General features: G+C 46.5%; 1 protein-coding gene across 2 annotated transcripts in view; it reads right to left on the reverse strand.

Moving 5' to 3' along the window:
• Nucleotides 1-799: 799 nt before the first annotated feature.
• The window catches only part of ANXA13 (annexin A13), a 56,752-nt gene continuing 36,373 nt past the window's right edge, over nucleotides 800-21,178 (reverse strand). The window contains exons 3-11 of one of the 2 annotated variants that reach the window (XM_027602650.1): nucleotides 19,987-20,081; nucleotides 16,609-16,779; nucleotides 14,207-14,240; nucleotides 13,782-13,861; nucleotides 13,132-13,200; nucleotides 12,605-12,706; nucleotides 7,811-7,886; nucleotides 4,546-4,658; nucleotides 800-1,541 (exon numbers count right to left, since the gene is read on the reverse strand). In XM_027602650.1, the coding sequence (XP_027458451.1) occupies nucleotides 1,422-1,541; nucleotides 4,546-4,658; nucleotides 7,811-7,886; nucleotides 12,605-12,706; nucleotides 13,132-13,200; nucleotides 13,782-13,861; nucleotides 14,207-14,240; nucleotides 16,609-16,779; nucleotides 19,987-20,081 (860 nt within the window). In that variant the 3' untranslated portion in view covers nucleotides 800-1,421. The remainder of the gene's footprint in view (nucleotides 1,542-4,545; nucleotides 4,659-7,810; nucleotides 7,887-12,604; nucleotides 12,707-13,131; nucleotides 13,201-13,781; nucleotides 13,862-14,206; nucleotides 14,241-16,608; nucleotides 16,780-19,986; nucleotides 20,082-21,178) is intronic. The other variant, XM_027602567.1, reaches the window with a different exon arrangement.

The following is a 21,178-nucleotide window of genomic DNA, read 5'->3' on the forward strand; positions in this document are numbered from 1 at the left end:
ACCCAGCACACAGGCATCTCTGTGAAGCATTCCCCAATTCCTTCAAGCAGAGCTTCTCTCTGCTCACGGGCAGAGAGCCGTGCCTATGTTAATGTGCCTGTATTAATTTACTTACAGCGTTCTGTTGAATACAGACGCCTAAGTCTACATGACTGGCCTGGGAGTGAACTCTTCAGTTTCCTCAACTGATAAATGGGAGTAATATTAACCTCATGGGGCTGTTGAGAGGATTAAACATGAAAGTGTGCTACTGAGCAGCGCCAGACAAAAATAATCACCCAGTGAATGATAACTGGAATGATTGGATCAAATTGTCCATGTTCTCTTGACAGACCCCTCTATGTCTAGTAACATATGGCTAGGAGACAAACATTTTGAACAGAGATTCTATTGGTGTGAGACCAATCCATTTGAGAGTCAGCCCACTGACCTTGATCTTGTTGGCACTATGCCCAGCCTAATTGTATCTGAGATCAGAATTAAGAATCAAGTGGGTTAAAAGTCTAGGGCAGCAAGAAGAACCATTTATACCAGGTAGCAGGTTAGTGAGTTTTACCCCTTACATTGCACATGGGCACCTCAGTTGTTTCCTTGCTGCTATCCTTGATTGCTGTCTTTGGTGATTATGAATAAGGGTTATTACTTGCATTTCCCACATATGTTTGAATTTCACAAGTCTTATATTTCCAGGACAAGAGCCAAAACTAATCAACCCAGTCTTTGGAAAAACAGCTGATGGGGGCATAACCCACTTTAATTACCACTGAGGATTTGAAATTGAACACACAGAGGGAAAAAAAAATTTAAGATTTTATTTATTTATTTGAGAGAGAGAGAGAGAGAGTGCATGTGTGCACAAGCGGGGGGTGGGAGGGGCAGAGGGAGAGGGAGACACAGACTCCCCGCTGAGCAGGGAGCCCGACATGGGGTGAGATCCCAGGACCCCAAGATCATGACCTAAGCCCAAGACAGACGCTTCACTGGCTGAACCACCCGGGTGCCCCCACAGAAGGAAAATTGATCAACTGGTTAATTTTGTCTTCCCTGTACCTTAACCATTCAATCTTTACCCACCTCTATGTGATACATATTCTTCTGAATGTTTTATTACAAGTGTAGTTTCTTTCATCAACGGCTGGTTTCATTTGTGTTCAGAAAGCATTCAGTTCTCCATGCTAAAGGAAAGACGAAAGGCAGCTCAGGTACCTGCTAAGCCAGCATTCAGCGTGAGCTGCCCAAGTGTTTTGAGGTTGTTGCCCTTCGCCTAAACAGCTTGGCCCGGCTACAGTATTCAAGCTGCCAAGAAAATAAGCCAGGACTTTTCAGTACTTTATGTGCTGGAGTCACATTTACAAATCTGGTTTGAAATGGGCTCTTGACAAAGATGGCTCCTCCCTGGGCTCCCACTCTCCTGGCTCGGTTCAGTGCAAGAGGGCCACCAGCAGCTTCTGGAAGGCCCCAGAGGTGTCTGAGCGAACCATGTCAGAGAGAGACTTCTGATACTTCTCTTGGAACTTTGCTTTTATCCCCTGAAGGTCCACCTGTAGGAGAAATGGCAACAGCAATGAGGACAAGAACATTTGTAGCGTGTTCACTGTGAATGCAGGCAGGTACTGTTCTGAATAAATTGTACTCATTCGCTCACTTATGCTTCAAAACAACCCTTTGCAATACGGGCTATTATTATTTTTGTTTCATGAATGGGAAACGGAGAGCAGAGTCCAGTCTGCTGGAATATATTCACCTCTGCAACCTTTAGGGATATATATATATATATATATCCCAATACAAATTTATTTATGAATATCAAAACTTGAATTTCATTGATTTTTATGTATTACAAAATATTTTTCCTTTGAGTTTTTTACAGTCATTTAAAAACCAATCACTCTTAGGTAGTGAGCCTGTACAAAAACAGGTCGGTCTGCAGGCCACAATTTGCTGACCCATGGTAAAGGGTTAAGAAAATTATCAACACAGAGATTTGAATTTGAGATGAAGCTTTTTGTTTTCTCTTGTACCCTGATCAGTAAGGCTATTAGTGCCAATCAACAAAATTCAAATCAATATCAATTTGCAGGACTTATTTTGAATCTAACTCATTGATAGCTTGAAAAACCTGGGCGCTGGAGATGGGCATGAGGACTCAGAAGAAAAACAAATAAAAAGATTGTTCTGCTCCAAACACTCTTAGAACCTAGTAAGGGAGACAATACTTGCACCAGAAAAGATGGAAGTACAGAGAGAACACAGCGTGTCTCATAAAAGCAGCACAGAGCTTTCCTTAACAGGGAGTTTTGTTCTTTTTTTAATTCTTAAAAATTTAGACTCAACCGTGCATTCTAGACAGATTCACAAACCATCACTTAGGTTTCTGGTTCTTTTTCCTCCTGCCTCAATTGGAGGGATGAACTAACAGAGAAAGAAGATGAGAGCAGAAGGCAGGAGAATGAGGGATTGTGTGAAGTGGATGCTGAGCAGGAGGGAGACTCAAGCATGATGCTGTGTGTCCCCTGCCCACCCCCCACCCCCCGCCCCGGCTCCTCTACTGGGCTGGGGGAGTGGCAGGATGGTGGGAGTCGGGGGAGGGGTTGGGTGGGGTGGGGGACACTGGGGCTCCATTCTAGTACCAAGCAGCTTTAGGGGATTAGGGGATCCAGCCAGTATGTCTCACTGGGCCTGAAGCATTCTGAAGGAATGATCCATATGTGGAAATGATCCAGGATATGTGGCCAATCCTAAGATGGGACAGAGCATCTTGGAATAATCATTCCATGGCTCACGTTGCAGTGAATGTGGAGCCCCCGTGAGCCCTCCGGAGTGATCCAGTCCCCCGGGGTCTTTCAGAATCCCCGCTCTGCTCCATTGCGCCCCTCCTTTGAGCCTCGGGATCTCAGAGACTTTGTGGGGTGGGTTGGAGGGTGAGTTGCTTGGGGACAGAGAGACAGAGACCATGGAGATTTGGAGAGAGAGGGGAGGAGAAAGAGAGACTCAGGAGAGTGGCAGAGAGACTAGGGAAGGGAAGGAGGGGGGAGCAAGACAAATGGACTGGAAGCTAGAAGAAAACTGAATAGTGGAGGAGGAGGAGAAATTCCAGGAATAGAAATAAAAACGAAAGAACGATCTTGTTGCTAAGTTATATTTTAAAACGGTGTCAGATGTTAAGTATTATTTGTCAAAAGCCATGGGCCAGGGTTTGGGTTGGGATTTATCCCCCTTCAATTAACAATTTTTTGAGGGAAGATGTCTGTGGTTTTTCAAGGGCTCAGTTACACTTCATTCTGTAAGGGCTTCTCCTACCGCGGACGCAGTGCCATGTCCCCTTCATTTTGTCCCGCCTTCACTCTGTGGCCCCTTGTTCCAAAGCCTCCACCGGGAATCCTGACAGTTGCCCTCAAGCTTTGGGCTACTCATCTCTCTCTTTCTTACACTCAGGCATTCTCAAGGTGGGGTGATATCGCTCGCTACTCCCAACATGGCAGAAGTGCGTTCTTAAGAGGGCGAGAAGAACCTTGATCCTTTTATGTAAAAGTGCGTATACACACACACGCATACATAGAACATAACGGAATAAAGGAGCGCACGTGATGTGATGAGCACCGGGTGTGATATGCAACTGACGAATCACTGAGCTCTCCCTCTGAAACTAGTAATACTAGTTTCTATGTTGATTAATTGATTTTAAATTAAAAAAAGATTGTTGATTAATTGATTTTAAATTATGTTGATTCATTGTTGTATTAATCAGTTGATTAATTGATTAATTGATTTTATGTTGATTAATTGATTTTAAATTTAAAAAAAGAACATAACAGAATATATGTGTATTTACAGAACACAATATATACATACAGAACATTGCAGAATATGTATATATAGAACCGAAACAGATACACAGTCTACTGTGATGTTCATGGTTTGGGGGGGGTGGTGATGAGGAAGAAACTGGGTCCCAAAGGCTTCTTAGTAGGATGAGTGATAATTATTATTGTTCTTTAAATTTTATTTTATTATGTTAGTCACCATACAATACATCATTAGTTTTTGATGTAGTGACCCATGCTTCTTGTATCAAAAATTAATGATGTATTGTACGAATGATAATTACAAAAAAAAAAAGTTTGAGAAATACTGTCTTGTACTGAGGTAGCTCCTGTGACAGGCCCAGCTGGGGAGTTAGGCCGTCATTTGCTCATCGACCCCGCTGCTGGGTGACCTCGTTTGTCTCTGTTTTGTCTCCCTTAAAATGGAGCCTAGCATGGCTGCGCCACCCAGAACGGCTCCGCCAGGTCCCCTCTGCATGGGCCACCAGCTCTCCGGAGCCACAGAGAGCAAAAATAGAAGCAACTATCATTATTGTATTTTTATAAAAAGAAACAGATTGAAGCATGGCACAGTGTCTTCCACAAAGTCTGGGAAGGCAAGGGCTGTCTCTGTGTTACTTTTTCTGTAAATAGACCCTGAAGAAAGACTACTTGTGGATGACATCAGCTGTGGCCAGCAGAGAAGCGGCCGCCCACGTCCTCAGAGTCGAGGGTGTCTTACCTCAGCCCTGGTCACGATGATGTGAATGAGTGTCTCCTCGTCAGTGCCTGCACCCTTCATGGACTTGTACAGACGGTCAGCGAAATAGCCCTCCTGGTCCCGGGCGCACCTCACTGGCCGGGACGAGGGACAAGAAAAGGTGAAGCTTTTATATGTTGCATAACATGCAGACCCTCTGAAGGCACAGAGCTGACCCAGAGTGTCACCTGGTTGCCCTTGGTGCTGACTCACTGGTGAGACAGATGTTTGAAAGGGGCCGACCTCACACTCTAATGGGATCTGGAAGATTCCCCTGGCTCAGGGCTTCTGGGCTCCTCAACCAAGAACTGAGTCAAAACCCCTTCAGCAGCCCCTCTGCTGGTCCCTGAAGACCCTTCAGAGGAGGAAGAAGGCTTTCCCTGCCGAGTTCATGATTCTCACCAGCAGAAGTAACTTTTCTTATCTAAATGAAATCTCTGATGCTGGCGTTGGACTCAGAGGGGAAACACGGGTTGGCTGGCGATGCTGCTATAATAAAACTTCATAATCTTGAAGACTCACTCCCCTGGACCGTGGCCTACTTTCCCGTGCTAAACCACCTCCCCGTCCTTTGTTTTTCCTCGCTGGGTTTGCTTTGTGAGCCTCATCTCAGCATCTTTTCTAAGTGCCCCATATTCTTCTTGATTCTCCATCTGGGAGGCGGCAGATGGAATGTTTAATGCCGTCTACGGACCACCTTCCTGTGTTCCTGCTCGTTGCTCTTTTCTGTCCCCTTCCTTGCGTGCCAGCTTTGATCTAATCCACAGATTCGTGAAGAATAGTTTTGATTCACCTGACAGGCTGTAGAGTGCCGGACTACTCCTGGGGAGAAATCATTGCTCCTCTCCCCACTTCCCAGGTGGCCCATCGTGACAAACATTTTGGGGGAATGAACCAAATACTCTTTAGGCGATGACATTTACCTAGAACACCTCACATTTTTTGATGTTAGTGATCAATAACAGGTAATCCATTGAGCATAAGTGTGAAATGTGCGTCTTTAATATGTCCTGTAATGAGAACTCTTGTTGTCTAGGTAATTGCCTCTATGACTGATGCTTATGAGCACTGGAGAGGAACAGGGTTAGGGAAGCAGTGCCTAGGTTGGGGGAGGAGGGGGTCTGTTTCTTTCTTTTATAGGCCGTGTGGAATCCGCCAGAGTTTCAGTGGAAAAGAAAAGCCCAGCCTCAGGTGTCTGACCTCCTTATCCTGAAAACAATCCAAAAGTTGTTGGATTGGTGGCAGTTGTGGGGAGAACCTGTCAATTTGGGGAGTAGCATACTTGAGCCTCACTTAAGACCTTTCCCGGTGCAGGACTCATTGATGCGTGTCGATTGTCTGCCTAACGTCAGGGTGTTCCAACCCTTCATAGGTGTCTTCTACCCTGACATTTCCTCTTCCTGATGTTCTGGGAAGAGAATCCTCAACGTTTCTACTGTATACCGTCGACGCCTGGTGAACAACGACTGTTGTTAGCAGCAGCAGGAATCGCTCAGGAGTGTGGATGGGGCTAGCCAAGGAAACCGTGGGGCTAGAGCCGTGCCATGTAGAAGGCAGGGTAGCCAGCCATTGCGAGGAGAAGACAGTCCCTTGGGGGAGCTTGTAGAAGTGTGGCTTCTGGGCCCCACTCTTGGAGATTCTAATAGGTAACCTGGAATGGGGCCCAGGAAACTGTATTTTCCCGCACCTCCCCATAGAAGATTCTGAAGCAGGCGGTCCGTGGGGCCCGCTGGAGGAGTGCTGCCCCAGAGGCTGGCATTTCATGGTCCCCATCTCCAGGAATGCGGCCTTTCCTTCCCCTGTGCCCTCTTCACGCTGGTTGTTTTTGTTTTTATCTTTACTGTCACCTGATCTGTTGGTTTGTGAGTATCTACCATGGACTTTGAGCTTCTTAAGAGCAGGAACTGGGCCTATTTACCTCTGATCGCCACACCTAGCACGACCTCCAGCCTGGGTTAGGTGCTAACTAAATGTTAAAGAATGGAATGGCTTTATTATTAATAATAATTTGGATAGTGGCTTATTGCCATTAATAATTACTATTAATGAAGATTAATATAATCTCCTGACAGAACTCTGGTTCAAGCACAGAGAGGATTTGGAGCCTCTGCGTCAGGCCGTGAGTGGACCTCTCCATCCCCTTAAGAGACTCATCTTTGAAGCCCTAAGGACAGTCATCCATGTGGGTCCAGTGTGGGTCAGAAGTGACCCTAGGGATGTTTAGGCCTCTCTACATCAGAGGTCCTGCTAATTTGAATGCAAAATGAGGATGGATTAAAAAAAATCAATTGCTGACATTGTTCAAAAAAATTTTTTTAAAAGCCCCACAAAAAACCAAAACAAGAAGTTTGGCAGATAGAGCACATTTTTTAACTTCCAGGGCTGCTTTTTCAGTTCTTCCTCTGCTGGGGATCTGTCTTTCCATTTCTCGTGCTATTTGGGATGGTGCCCTCGACTCCTCGCCACAGGAGCATGGACAATGGACAATACCTTCATTCCAGGCCTTGTAGAAAGGAAAAAGGAGCCTGCCAGACATAGCGCCATGCCCATCATTCTGCTATTTCCTGCCTATGGGCAATACCTGGAGAGAAGGTTGTGGTGTTTGCTTGGCACAGGAAAGATCTGATCTCCCTCCCCACTCTTGCTAAAGAGACCTCATTCATTCTAAATGTTGAAGGGAACCAAATGGAAAAGAACACCCTCGAGCCATCAGGCATGTGCAAAAACTTGTTCACGGATTGGAAACCTAGCTGAACCACATCGTGCTCCCTGAGACTAGACAATGGTCCCAGGCTGTTCACCGATGCTCTTGAGGACCCACCATCTGAATGCGACTGTCATGGATGCCAAGGTGGCCCCCAGATGCCCTCTTCAGGACCAAGGCACTCATTCCAACTGTTGCCTCCTGGCTGCTCACAGCTGAGTCCCTCCCCAGGAATGCCCCCCCGCCCCAGGAGCTGCCTTCCCCAGGGTTGCACATACTCCCAGGGTACAGCCAGTGTCCACTTGTTGCTTGCTGTGGGGTGCAAAGACCTGGCCCCCTGGCCTCCCGGCTCCAGGGCTCCGTGGGGGACCAGCAAGTCTCCCACTGCAGCTGCATCACGCTCACTCTCTCCCTTACCCAACGCTGCTTCCAGGTGCCGTTCCCAAACTACTCCCTAAAATCTTCCCACACGCCAGCCTCTGACTCCAAGCGTGGTTGCAGGGAGCCCGACCTAAGGCAGGGACACTCCACGGTCTACTTTACCGAGAGTTAAGTAGGCCTTCTGCAGATCTCCTGACGTTTCTGCTTCAATGGCCTCTTCAATGTCTTTGTCGATGAGCTGGAGAGAGAAACCGAAGGCCAGCCGTTATTCCAGGCTTTGCTTTTGGCTTTGGTACTCTTGGGGTCATTTCTCTACAAAAAGTATGGAATTCTTGCAGATTTGGTCATGTGGCTTTAAGGAGCCTCTCCTGCCCCATGCCTTACATGGCTGGGGGTGATGGCCCCCCCTTTGACTGGGGGCTCTCATGGCTGATGACTTTTGACCTCTACGGGGTCGGATTCGACGCCAGTGAGAACCACTCCCTTGGCCTGGTATGCTCATCTGTAAAACTGGGAGTGGGAGAACAATGAATCTATACTGTAACAACAATTCTTTACATCTATATAATAGTTTGGGTGAAATAAGAAGTAGAGACTGTGAAGTTCATGCCAAGGATTTGGTCTAATGTTTCTGATAGACTGGGGCTGCATGGGCTGGGAGCCAGGGGCTGACCACGTCAAAATGTCACTTTCCTTCACTCGAGGGTGATTCCATATGATCCTGTGTTCACCACCGGCTCACATATCACTCTGCACAGCATTCCGCGTTAGGTTTCTTTCCAAATATTTACAGAAGTTGAAGTTCAGAGGAGATGGTGACTGTGTTTCATGCAAGGACCACCTGGGCCAAACTCAGGGCAGGCATATAAAGAGCGAAGAGGGCTCTTTGTCGGGTTTGGGGAAATGCAGTTAAGCATTAAGAATACTGAAACTTCTTTCTTAGAAATTGTTTTTTGAGGGTATGACACAATTGTGGTTCCATAAATAATTGGGGCCTTTGGGGACACACCAGTGGAGTGCATATGTTTATTCCCGAAAACATAAGTGGACAAAATATTCTTTGCAATGCAAGCACAGTCGTGTGGGAGAGGGTAGGAGGTTCGAGATTGAATGAGGCCCTGGTGCTTGATCGCCTTGTCATGGTTTGACATCTAGAGGTCCGCTGTGGGTAAATGGACCTAGACGATGGGGATTGGCTGGGGGGCTTTCAGTCCTGTCCCTATTCCCAGCCTCTCTTGGGTTTGCCGTGGGAGCTGGTATTTCAAAAGGGAGAACTGGCCTCACTTTCCCATGAACGGGGTTCTTGTTCTGTAGACTGAGATTGCATTTCAAGAGGACATCTTGTTCACACAGGTCTGCGTTTACTAAAAAAATAATCCTCACGTTAAACTGCTTTCTGTTTCCATTGTTAATGCTGGGCCAGAACAGTGCGTTAGATTTTCTGTTGAATCTCAGTCGTACAACAGATCAAGGCAGGAAAGCAGCTGTTCCAGGGACGGGGGAGAGGGCTTCGGAACCCCAACCCTAAGCTGTATTGCCGGGTTTCTGCTTTCTCCCAGTCTTCTCGTCACACAACTCCAGGGGGCACTGTTCACATTGCCCCCTCTTCTCTACCTCTCTCCTGCCCACATCCCCCTCCTGGGAGCTACCAAGGCACCTTCAGGAACACAAACGGAAAACAATGGACTGGCCCAAGCTATTGTGAATCTCCTCTGCAAATGGCAGGCTTTTCACTGCAGTTACCGGAACACTTAATTCTTAGGAGTCTCTTGAGACAGATCAGGTTTTCCGATCTTAGTACAAAACCCATTGCCGGGGTGGATTCCAGATAAGCCTCCAAGGCCTCTATAGAGTTTCCAGGTAGTGCTGCCTGTAGGGAGATTACTAGAAGAATAGGGAAGACATTTCTTTCTTTTAAAACCGATTCACCCAAAGAGACAGGATTCCCACAGCAGAACCCTGTGCCCTCTGACTTTGGCCTCAGTGGTTACAGGGCTAAAGGCTCTGGAACAAGCTTAGGAAGACATAAAGGTGAGGGGAGAGGTGGTGACAGGTGTGGTGGGGACACAATGTGCCTAGGCTGTGGGAAGTGTGCTTACGATTTGTACTGAGCCCTGTGTAGGGAACTCACTTCAGCTTTTTTTTTTTTTTTAAAGGATTTTATTTATTTATTTGAGAGAGAGCATGAGAGAGAGAGAGAGCCCAAGCAGGGGAGGAGGGGCAGAGGTAGAGGGAGAAGCAGACTCCTGCTCAGCAGGGAGCCCGATGATGTGGGATTTGATCCCAGGACCTGGGATCATGACCTGGGCCAAAGGCAGACGCTCAATCGACTGAGCCACCCAGGTGCCCATTACTTCACCTTTCTAACTATACGAGCCTTTCATGTTTGGTCAACTTTGGGACTGTGATATTCTTGTGTGGTGTAGCAGAGAGGGGAAAGTTCTATTGCTTGGCAGGGATTTCTGAGAGCGTCAGTAGATAAGGCTCAGGCTTGGAGGGCAAATAAAGGGCAAAACCCTAAGTTTTCATGCCCAAATAAAAATTCAACTCTATGCCAGGACAACCTATGCCACATAATATACTCCTGTGATCTCATGCTGGCAGTTTATTGCTTTTAGCCAGAGACCCATGTGAAAACTTATGAACCAGGGTCTTAAGACCAGGGTAAACTCACAAAAATCAGTGATAAAGATCAAGACGAATGATGTTCGGGGAAAGCTTTTGGAATGATGACTAGGTAGTATTTTAGAGCTAGTTTCATGTAAAGAATCATTAAATCAATAAATTATCTTATTGTCCACTTGAGCTTTATTGGACACTGTTGGTTCACATAGGGAGACAACTGACAGTCGTTAGTGTTTACTGAGCACCTGCTGCATGCCAGGTACTAAGCCCTTTACTTCTATTAACTCATTAATTAATTACTAACCCTATGAAGCAGGTACCATTATTATCCCTGTTTTACGGTTGGGGAAACTGAGGCGCAGAATCCTTAATAATTTGCCCAAGGTCATATGGCTAGTAGTCTAGTGCAGACCTTTTAAATTTTAACATGCAGGAGAATCACCTGGAAGACTTGTTAAAACATACATTGTGGGACCCAAACTCCGGAGAATCTGATTCAGTAGGTCGAGGGTGGGGGCTGAGAATTCTCTCTCTCTCTCTCTCTTTAAATAAGAGAATTTTCGTTTTTAACATGTTCTCAAGTGATACTGATGCTGCTGTTTGGGGATTAATTTTGGGGAACAGTTGGCCTGGAGAGTATCCTTGCAGGTGGCCGGTACACACACACACACACACACACACACACACACACGTTCACATGTATGTGTTTCCGTAGTGATCACCAACGGCAGCCATCCCCTGAAACTCCACCCATGGCCCCAGCCATGTGGGAAGAGGGTGTAGGTCATGGAGAAGTCTTCCAGCTCAGAGTCTACACAGCTCTAGGAGCAGAGGCCAAGGGAGTGCAGAGTCCGCTGGCTTTGATCATGACTCTGGGCACGATTTGAAAGCAGAGGGCCCTCAAGGCTTATATACAGTAATGATAAAATTCCTAAGCTTTATTGTCTTTTCATCTGCTGGCAATACAGAGGAAACACTATTTCGAGTGAGGATCGGCCAGCTCCAGCCGAGGGAGAGGCTGGAGCTGGGGAATCTTGCAATTCTCATCCACTCTCCGCTACCGGCTTGCTGTGTGGTCCTGATAAGTTACAGATGGCGCCTTACTCATAACAGACTTCCTCGTCCGGCAGTCGTAGGTAACAACAGCGGCTCAGCCTACATTATCGTTACTGTATTGTTGGAGCACTGAAATGAGATACAGGGCACAGAAGTGCTTTGACTAGTTAAAAGCACTCTACAAATAAACAATGGGAGACAAAAAATCGGATACTCCCTAGAATGAAGGGGAGTAAATCGGACGGGGAGAGGAACCATGAGAGACGATGGACTCTGAAAAACAAACTGAGGGTTCTAGAGGGGAGGGGCGTGGGGGGATGGGTTAGCCTGCTGATGGGTATTAAGGAGGGCACGTATTGAATGGGGCAGTGGGTGTTATACGCAAACAATGAATCATGGAACACTACATCAAAAACTAATGATGTAATGTCTAGTGATTAACATAACAATAAAAAAATTTAAAGTAAAAAAAAATCAGATACTCCCCAAAAGGTTTCTTGCAATTAAAGACTGATTTTCAAGGCAGGGCTCACCACTAAATGCCTTGAAATAACGGACTCATCTTCTTGGCTTAAAATTATCATTACATAAAAAATAATTGTATAAAAGTAATTTATACACGTCTTTTCAGGAGTCTGTCTCTGAGGTAGATGACATCTGTTGTGGGAGTGATAGGCACATTGTTAGCCCAGCTGTAAATTGGAATAATAATGAGAGAGAACCTTTGTGTGCTTACCGCATGCCAGGTACTATTCCGAGCCTCGTACATGTATCTTATTTAACTCTTGAAAGAACCCTGGGAGGGTGTGATGATAAGGATTATGGTCCCTGTTTTACAAATGAGGACAGAGAGGTTGGGTCACCTGCCAGGGACAGACCAGGATTTCAACCTGGACGCTGACTCTAGGGCTTTGCTCCTCACCTTGGCTCTCCTCGGCTTTCCCAGTCTCGGTTGGAAAGCGGGGTTTCCTAACCTTGGCACTCCATTTGGGGTTGGATAATTCTTTGTTGTGGTGCATTGTAGGATGTTTAGCAGTATCCCTGGCCTCAATCTACTAGATGCTATTAGCACGGCCTCCCCAACACCCAAGTGACAACCCCAAGTGTTTCCAGACGTTATCGAATATCCCTTGAGGTAGAGGAGAAGCTAAGTCACTTCTGATTAAGCACAACTGTTGTCAAAGACACCCGTAGTTCCTGATCCCTGATCTTGACTTCTTTTGGAAATACACAGTTTTAGTGTGAACTCCATTACCCTAGTACTGGTTTACTTACAATCTGGTAGGCTTGAAAGGTGGCATGTAATTGCTTGTGGCTTCTCTTGGCCAGGACTTCATTGAAGGCAAGCTCGTCCGTGCCCCAGCGGCCCTCCCCTGCCTTGTGGGCCAAATGCAAACATTTAAAAAAAAAAAAGCCTTTTGCAAAAAGACTGAATATTTTGTTCTGTGACCAGGCCTACTGGCAGGCAGGAAATTACAAAATATGCACTGAATAGAAGTCAAATTGATCCACTGACCACTTTAAGCTTCCACCCGTGAGTAAACTTCCCACATTTATTTATATCATTTATGCCCTCCCTTGTTCCAAAATGGATCTGAAGTGGTCAGCTCTAGAATGCAAGAGTAGGAACAATTCTTAGAGGTTCACGAAGACCGCATATATGAAGAAATCTTCTAAAGATCATACTTATTTCTCAAGTCACTCCCATTGTCATGAAATAAAGAAACGTTTGTTGGAAGTAGCACTAATAAATTTAAAGAGAGAAAAAGAATTTGCTGAGACTGGCACGTCTGTGCACTTACTTCATACAGATCTTTGGCATCCTGACCAGCTAGGTCTTTGTCCACGTCCTCTTCTGCATCACGATTAGCCTTGAAAAATTGACACATTGTTATTAACTGCTTGACCACAGAAAACAAAAAGAGAAAGTCCTGGAAAGCTGGGGCTGATCTCAGAGGGGCTGCTCTTTGCTGCCATCTTTAGGGCACAACTGAGAAACAGAGTAGCTTCTGAGACAGCACTTGGGCCTTCTTTCTTGTACAAACCAGGGTCACTCACAAACCCCAGGGACCTCGAAGCAGGCTGAGAGCAACCCCCTGATGTCCCCTAGAGTGACTCCGTTGGAAAGCTAATAATCTTCCTTTCAAAATTCCACATTTCACCTCTCGGAGCTTCCCGGTATTGAAGAACCCTGAGACTTGGTCCTGGAAAGTTCTGGAAGTAAGTCTAGCCTAAGCCCTTTGTGGCAGGCAGAGTTCTAGGATGACCCCGAGCAGCCCCAGCCCTTGCATGATCCCCTTCCCTTGAGTGGAGGTAAGACCTGTGAATATAAGCTGTCACTCCCATGATGGTGTTATGTTAAGATACAAAGAAGGTTTTACAGATGTAATTAAGGTCTATAATTAGTTGAGTTGATCAAAAGAGATGTTCCCCTTGGTGGGGCTGATCTTACCTGTAGCAGGGACACCAGGATTTTTTTTAGGTTTCCACTGGTATCAGCTTTGACATCTGATTCAAGGCTCCTGTCAAATACTTTCGAAGGAGAAAAAGGGGCCGGGGGGGGGGGGCGGGGGGGTGGAGAAAGCAGATGATTTCGTTTCCCAGACGTATTTTGAAGGGAACATTCTTTAAAATATTTTTTTAATTTGTAAAGTATTTATTTATTTATTTGAGAGAGAGAGAGAGAGAGGGAGGGAGGGAGAGCACAAGCAGGGGGAGCAGCAGAGGGAGAGGGAGAAGCAGGCTGCCCGCTGAGCAAGGAGCCCAACGCGGGGCTCGATCCCAGGACCCTGAGAGATAATGACCTGAGCTGAAGGCAGACGCCCAAAGACTGAGCCACCCAGGTGCCCCGAAAAGGAACATTAAAAAGTCACTTACACCTTTGGTAGGCTTCCTTAATGGCAATGATCTCCTAGGAAGGGTGATAAAAAGAAAAACCATTACTCCCAGGTGGGGTTGATCAGTAGGAACCACGGAGAGAGAAGCAGCCGGAGCCTGTCTCTGGACACAGGATGGCTCCGTAACTTCCCCCAGAGAGGGCCACCCTCTGGCTCGGGGCCTGGGCCTCAAGCAGGTCCCTGGAGGTGTGAAAAAGCCCCTCCATTCAAACATTCCGGGCCACAGAAGTAACACGTGCAGACATTGTCCTTCGTTAAAAGCAAAACTACTAGTGCCAAGCTACCATCTGACCACCGCCTCACGCCATCCCTCATCCCCATCCTCACTCAGGTGGCCCGTGCCACAGGTTCAGTAAGTATCTGCCTAAATATTCGTCTTCACCTTTGTATACAGATAGACGTGCTACCGAAAATACATAGAATTGTTTTCTATAACAATTAGAAAACAATTGTCAGAAAAGTGGAATACTGTATATGTTGTTCTTTGACTTATTTTTTTACTCACTAAGATGCCTTGGAGATCCAGCTCTGTGTATACCTTGTCACAGTGTTTTTTAAGGGGATACAAAATGTTCCATCCCCCAGTAAGCCACCGTGTATTCAGCCAGCCTCCCGATGGATGGACATTTAGGTTGTTCCCAATTTTTCTCTACTTGAAACAGGCTTCATTCAGTAAACAGTATGCTGTGTGCAGGAGTGCAGGCTTCTCTCTAGGGTGTGTAGTGGGAAGAAGGGCTTTGTATTTCAATGACTTGCGCTGAGTGGCCCCCTCAGGACCTGCCTCAGTTTACATTTAAACAAGCAGTATCTGAGAGCAGGCATTTCCCCAGAGCGTCAAGCTGTTTAAAAGAGTCAGTGGGCAGGTGGGGGGGCGGGGGGCACAGGGGAAGGTGAAGAGCCTGGGGGGGGGTGTGGGGGGACGTGGGAACTGGTGGGGGCTGACCACCTGGGGCCATGCATCTACTTCCGCTCTCCTCCTTTCAACCCACCACCAGGATCTGCCTGAACCTGAGGGCTGCTCTCTCCCTAATTTTCTTCTCTCTACTGTCAGATCTATTTGATTGGGGGGAGAAAAAAGAGCTTGTTTGTTGTTTGGGAGCAGGACTTGAAGGACACTAGACTGAGGAGGAGCCATATGTGGTCAAATAAGAGAAAAATAATGACCAGAACCTTCTTGCCAAGGCCGGCTGCCAACTGCCCCCATATTGGACGCCTCCTGGCTGGGACTGCAGTGTTTCTGGAAGGTGGGGGATGTTGTGTCAGGAACACTGTATACCTGCTGGACCAAACTGATGCCAACCTCCTTTGCTGACCCTTCCCTACGGCCCAGTCCTGGATGGAAACTCCTTGAAATGGAGGGTTTTTATTCTCTTGGGGAAAGAAGAGAAGTCCTGGGATGCTTAGGAAAGGGTCTTTGGGGTTTAGGCTGCAGCTTGGAGCATGGCAGTGCTTCAAGAAATACGCTGGACAGCACAGGCTGAGCAGAAACCACCCAGGGTCGTCTGCACGCGAGGCTTTTTAAACAGTAGTTTGGCATCAGAGTCCTGTCGAAGCTTTTCCTTGCTGTCTGCTCCAAACACTGCTTCTGTGTCCTACCTGGAGGCTTCAAGAATGTTGGGACTTTCTGGGACTTTCCTTGCTGGACTTCCCCATCCTACATGATGAGTGGTTTTGGAAGAGGGAAGGGGTCTCCGAATAATGCTTCGTGGACCCCCTCTACTCTTGATGAATTCCTTGGGCCTCGAGACTTCTGGAACCAAAGACGAATGGGCTCCTACTAAAGCCTTAACAAAGGCTCTTTTCAGCTCCTGAAATGGCAGCGTGCGCCCAAGGGACAAGGGTAGAGGTCTGCTGAGAGAAGCAGAGGGAAACCTCCAGGAAGGCGCCAGCAGCCGGGAGGGGTGTCCCTGGGATCCCCAGGGGCACCACCCACCTCCATGCCTCTTTGCAGCCCTTCCTGTACTTTATGCCAGATGACAGCCGTGGACAAGGCAGCTGCACAAACATGCGCAGACCATGCATTGCCTTATTCGTGCAGAAGACCCGCAAAGTCAGGCTGGGAAGGGGAAAGTAGAGTCTTGCCTCCTGCATATAAAACTGTGCATTCCTTTTAGAAAAACAAAAGCTGCGTTGACACAGCTGTTCAGGAAGGGTCTGTTCTGTCAAGCCAAGAGCAGCAACACCAGAATTGACAGCCAGAAGATTGGGAGAGGGATCTCTCCTGCATGGGGCCAAGCAGATACGTTTCTGTCCAGAGGCTTGCTCACCCCCTTAGTGGAATGTGGGGAACAGTTTTCCTTCTGGTTGCTGTAACCGTCTCTGACGGGCATATGGATGGATGCTCCCTCAGGGCCTGGGGCTGGGGGTTTGGCTGGAACTAACCTCATTGGTTCTTGTGCACAAGACCTCGATGAGCACTGCCTCATCTGTGCCCAGACCTTTCATGGCCTTCTGCAGCTGCCGGGCATCGTACTCGCTGGGGCGGTCCAGGAGGGCCAAGGCTGTCTTCTCAAAGTTCCCACTCAGTTCACTCTTGAACACCTCCTCCAGGTCCTGTAGGAAGATAGCAAGAGCCCTGACTGTTGCTTGGGGAATGGCCCAAAGCAGAGGGACAAGTGTTGCTCTCCCCACTGCATGGCCTTGGGGTCAACAGGAAAACCGCCATGGACAACTTGGGGGAGCGGGGTGAGGGGACAGAGCTCTACTGGCCTGAGTGACCTGCTCTGGAGGACACTGGTGGTAGTCACCTTCCTGGCCAGAGACTTCCTATCCATCGTCTCCCTAGACTGGCAGAGGGGCAGAGAAGATCCCTTGCTCAGGGCTGAAAACCCCCCAAAATGAATTACAGTAACAACCAGCATTTGCCGGATATTTTGGGGTTCAGAGAGCCTTCTCACCGATCTTCAGAACAGCCCCGGCAGGAGAAAGATTGGCATTATTCCCATTTATTGACCTCAGAAAAATGAAGGACTCGCCCCCAAACACCTGCTCGACGAGAAAGGACTGAACTATGGGTTTGTTGTCTCTAGGGGGATCAGATCATTTGTCATCCAAATGGGAATGGGAATGGGAATGGGTTTGAGAATGAAAGGGGCAATAATAAAGTAGCAATCATTTCAGGGCAAAACAGGAATAAACGGGGACCATCCTGGGCACACCAGATGTGCAATCGCTTTGGTTAACTTGTTCAGTCTGGAAAGGGAGACACATGGGAAAGCACTCAGGTAGGGAGAAGAAATGCATATGGGAAATGCCCACTGGCACCTGTTTTTAGCAAGTGTCCATCATCATGGATGTTTTCTGGCAAGTGCCTCTTATTATAGGTACACTGCCTTCTCCTACCTGTGTCTCTCTGACACGATGGGTTAATGACGAAAGGGACAAGAACTGGTGTTCCGTCTAACTAGAGTCGCCAATGTCCCCAACTTCAGTGAAGGACCTCCAAGCAGGCCCTTCATGTCCAGACGGCCCCCTGTGGGTCAGACGGGGGCAGGGAGGGACCCCCTGGAGCAGGAAGCATCTTGGGAACCCAAATCACAGCACAGAGTGGCTCTGGCCCCTCGGCGACGTGGCAATGTGGCTAACGACATGGTCACAGCAGCTGTGTGACCTTGGAAATGTACTTTCACCAACTGTCAGTTTCCTGCTCTGAAAACTGGGGAGATAATAAGACTCCCCTCTTAGGGTTTTTGGGAGAAATAGCAGAGACAATCCGTATAAAGCCCAAGCACAGTGCCTGGCACACTTTAAATGTTCAGTAAGTGAGTATTATTATCATTCATACTGAAAGGAACTTTCGTAGAATGGTCTAATCACCAACTCTTTCTCACATGAACCTCTGAGCTCTGAGCCTGGGAGAAAAACCCGGAAGATTTTGCCTTACGAGGGGGGATCTGCAGTCTCATGAGGGGGCTGTGCTATTACTGCCTCCGTCTTAAGGCAGCTTCTCCATCGAATGCTGCATCCAGTGAAGGCAGGCCGGCGGTCAGTGCCCCACAGTGTGGATCCACCCAAAGATTGGACATGTCTTTTCGGGTCGGATGGGCACTGTATAGAACTGTAGGGAGGAGAACTCCCAGCTGCCTACTCTTCCAGGCCACAAGCATGAAAACAAATCCCTGTGTGTTTTCATTCTGTTTGGACACAGAAGCCGGCTCAGGAGATCTCAGCCCCAATCCTGGTTTTCCTGTTCACTAGCTGTGTCACCTTAGGGTGTGTGTTTTCTCTGGAGCTTGGTTGATATGGGGACCTAGATTTGTCCCTTGCCAATGTCTCCTTGGCAGTCCCGGCTGTCTGAAACAGCTGTGAACTGGTGTGTAAGCAAAGGATGGGCATGTGCTGGTGTTGCAAAGTTTGGTGCTGGAAATGCCCACTTGACCTTTAGCAGAGCCCCCAAGTCTTTGCCTCGAGCTCATTTACTCGGCTTTACCCTCAGGCTTAAGAAGCCTGCTCTGACTTTCCACGTGGGTAGGGTGGGGGTAGACATAGCTCTTGAGGGGCTGCTATAGTTAGGCACGCTGACAAGGATGAAAGTTCAATGTCATTCAACTCAGTTCCATGTAGGTGAACTGAAGATTCACTTACTTTCATCAATGTCATCAAGGAACGACACTGACAAGCCTGACTGTGAGGAGAGTTGCAGGGAAACTATAAAAGCACAGCTATCTGGGCCTTGTAGTGTGAAAAGAAATAGCTCCTCTCATGGCAATGGGTTCTTCAGGAGTGGATGCTGGCCCTGGAGTCAAAAGACTAGAATTGAAGTGTTGGTTCTTTTTCTTACTAAGTGTGTGATTTTGCATGAGTCATGTACAGAGAGGAGCTCCAGGTTTCCTCTCTGTAAAATGGAAAGAGTCAAACCTAGGATAGCTTCCCTTTACTGATAGGTGCTGTCATTAGCCTGCTTGATTCTCTCAGCAACCTGGGAAGGGAGGTAAATTACCATTTTCATTCTGTGTGTGAGGACACCAGGGCCTAAAGAGATTGTTGCCTGCCCAGTGTCAAATAAGTAAGAAAACCCATGTCTGTATCTATTTATACACAGAGGGACTGAAACTGTAAAGGTTTTGTAAATATGGATTCGAATACAGCATAACAATTCATATTCATTTTGCATGCTAATAATTCTCATGACATTAAGAAAAGGTTAAATTGTGTTCATCATATATTAATAAAGAAAATAAAAAGCTTAATGCATACTTAAAGATTTCTATACATAACACCATCAGCAACAACAAAAAGGAAAGAAAAGACACATCTAAAGAAAGAAAACCAAGTGTTCATGCTTAAAGAAATGGAGGTTTGTGTTTTGTTTGCTTGTTTTTTTTTTTTTTTTTTGGTAGTTTTCTGTCACAATCACTTATGAAGAGTGTATCATTCTTGAGGGCCAGTGAATAGATGAAGAATTTTTGTATGAAGAAAGACCCACCTGTGAAAACTGGTTCTCAAGTCACTGGCCTATCTGTACGTTAATATGTAGACTTGGTCCAAATGAGTGGAAAAATGACAGAGGGATTAATAGAAAAAGGAAGTCAATTTTCAAAAGGAGTTAAGGAATATTGATTTTGTAGGCTATTGAGTTAACAAGGCAATTTCAGTTTCTCTGTAATCAATTAAAATTGCGAAGAGTAGTTTCATCTTGTTTTCTCTTGAGCTAACTCAGTAAAGCTTTAAAGATCTTCTCCGCTGCCTTGGGAGTATAGAGAAAGCAGAGAACGCCTAGGCCAAGTCTGTGTGCCTGCTAGCGAGGACCCTTCGGATCACCTTGCCATACAATGCCTTGTACTTTTGCTTGATTTGTTGCCTCTCATCCGATGTCCTGCTTGATAACATCTCAATGATGGCTGCTTCATCAGTTCCTAAAGAGCAGGAGAAAGAAACGAGGCCAAGAGTGAACAAGAAAGAAGATGGAGGTTGATTTTAGTCAATTCTCAGGAAGCTAGGGCCATGGTCAGAGGTTTTGGTGGAACCTAGATGGATGCTTTCGCTTTTAAAGTCTTGTGGAGAATTGTGTTCTTCTCACTCACTCAACAAATATCCACGGAGGCCTCACATTGCATGAAGCACGGTGCTAGGCATTGTAGCAGAAAGAGGAATGAGTATGGCCTTAATTTCACTCCTATATACTCCAGAGAAATGAAAACAAATGTCCACACAAAACTTGCACACGAATGTTCATTGCCACATCATTCATAATGGCTAAAAGGTGGAAATTTCCTGAATGTCCATCAATGGACAAATGGATGAACAAATGTGGTATATCCATGCAACGGAGTATTATTTGGCCAGAAAAAGAAATGAAGTACTGATACATGCTACAATTTGAATGAACCTTGAAGCATCATGCTAAGTGAAAGAAGCCAGTCACAGAAGACCACATATTATGTTGTTCCATTCCCATGAAGGTGCAGAATAGGGAAATCTATAGAGACAGAAGGTAGTATGTGGGGATGTGGTGGGTAGGGGGGTAATAGCTAATAGGGAAGGAGGTTTCCTTCTGAGGTGATGAAAATGTTTGAAATTGACTGCGATGATGCTTTCATATATCTGTGAATATATTGAAAAACATTGAATTGTACACTTTAAATGGGTGAATTGCATGGTATGTGAATTTACACCTCAATAAAACTGAACAATCTCAAGAAAAAAAAACAAAACAAAGTATGGTCTGTTCCTTGGCCTCCAAGTACTTAAAACTGAGTGGAAGAGATTAACATATGGGCCCAAATTGCTACAATATCAAGCCCACCCATAACCGTGTCAATCTCAAGAAAGAAGTCCTAATGGGGACCACGATGGGTAGTTGCCTCTTTAAACTTCTATTACATCTTTAAATCACATTCTTTCTAAAAAGTTGTTTTCCTCTATGCTCAAAGTAATACATGCTCATTGTGGGATATTTAATCAGTATCAAAAACTATAATGAATAAGAAAGAAGAGGAGAATATCCTTTTTA

The sequence above is a fragment of the Zalophus californianus genome, chromosome 4 (genome assembly GCF_009762305.2).
Source record: "Zalophus californianus isolate mZalCal1 chromosome 4, mZalCal1.pri.v2, whole genome shotgun sequence".
NCBI classification, from domain to species: Eukaryota; Metazoa; Chordata; class Mammalia; order Carnivora; family Otariidae; genus Zalophus; species Zalophus californianus.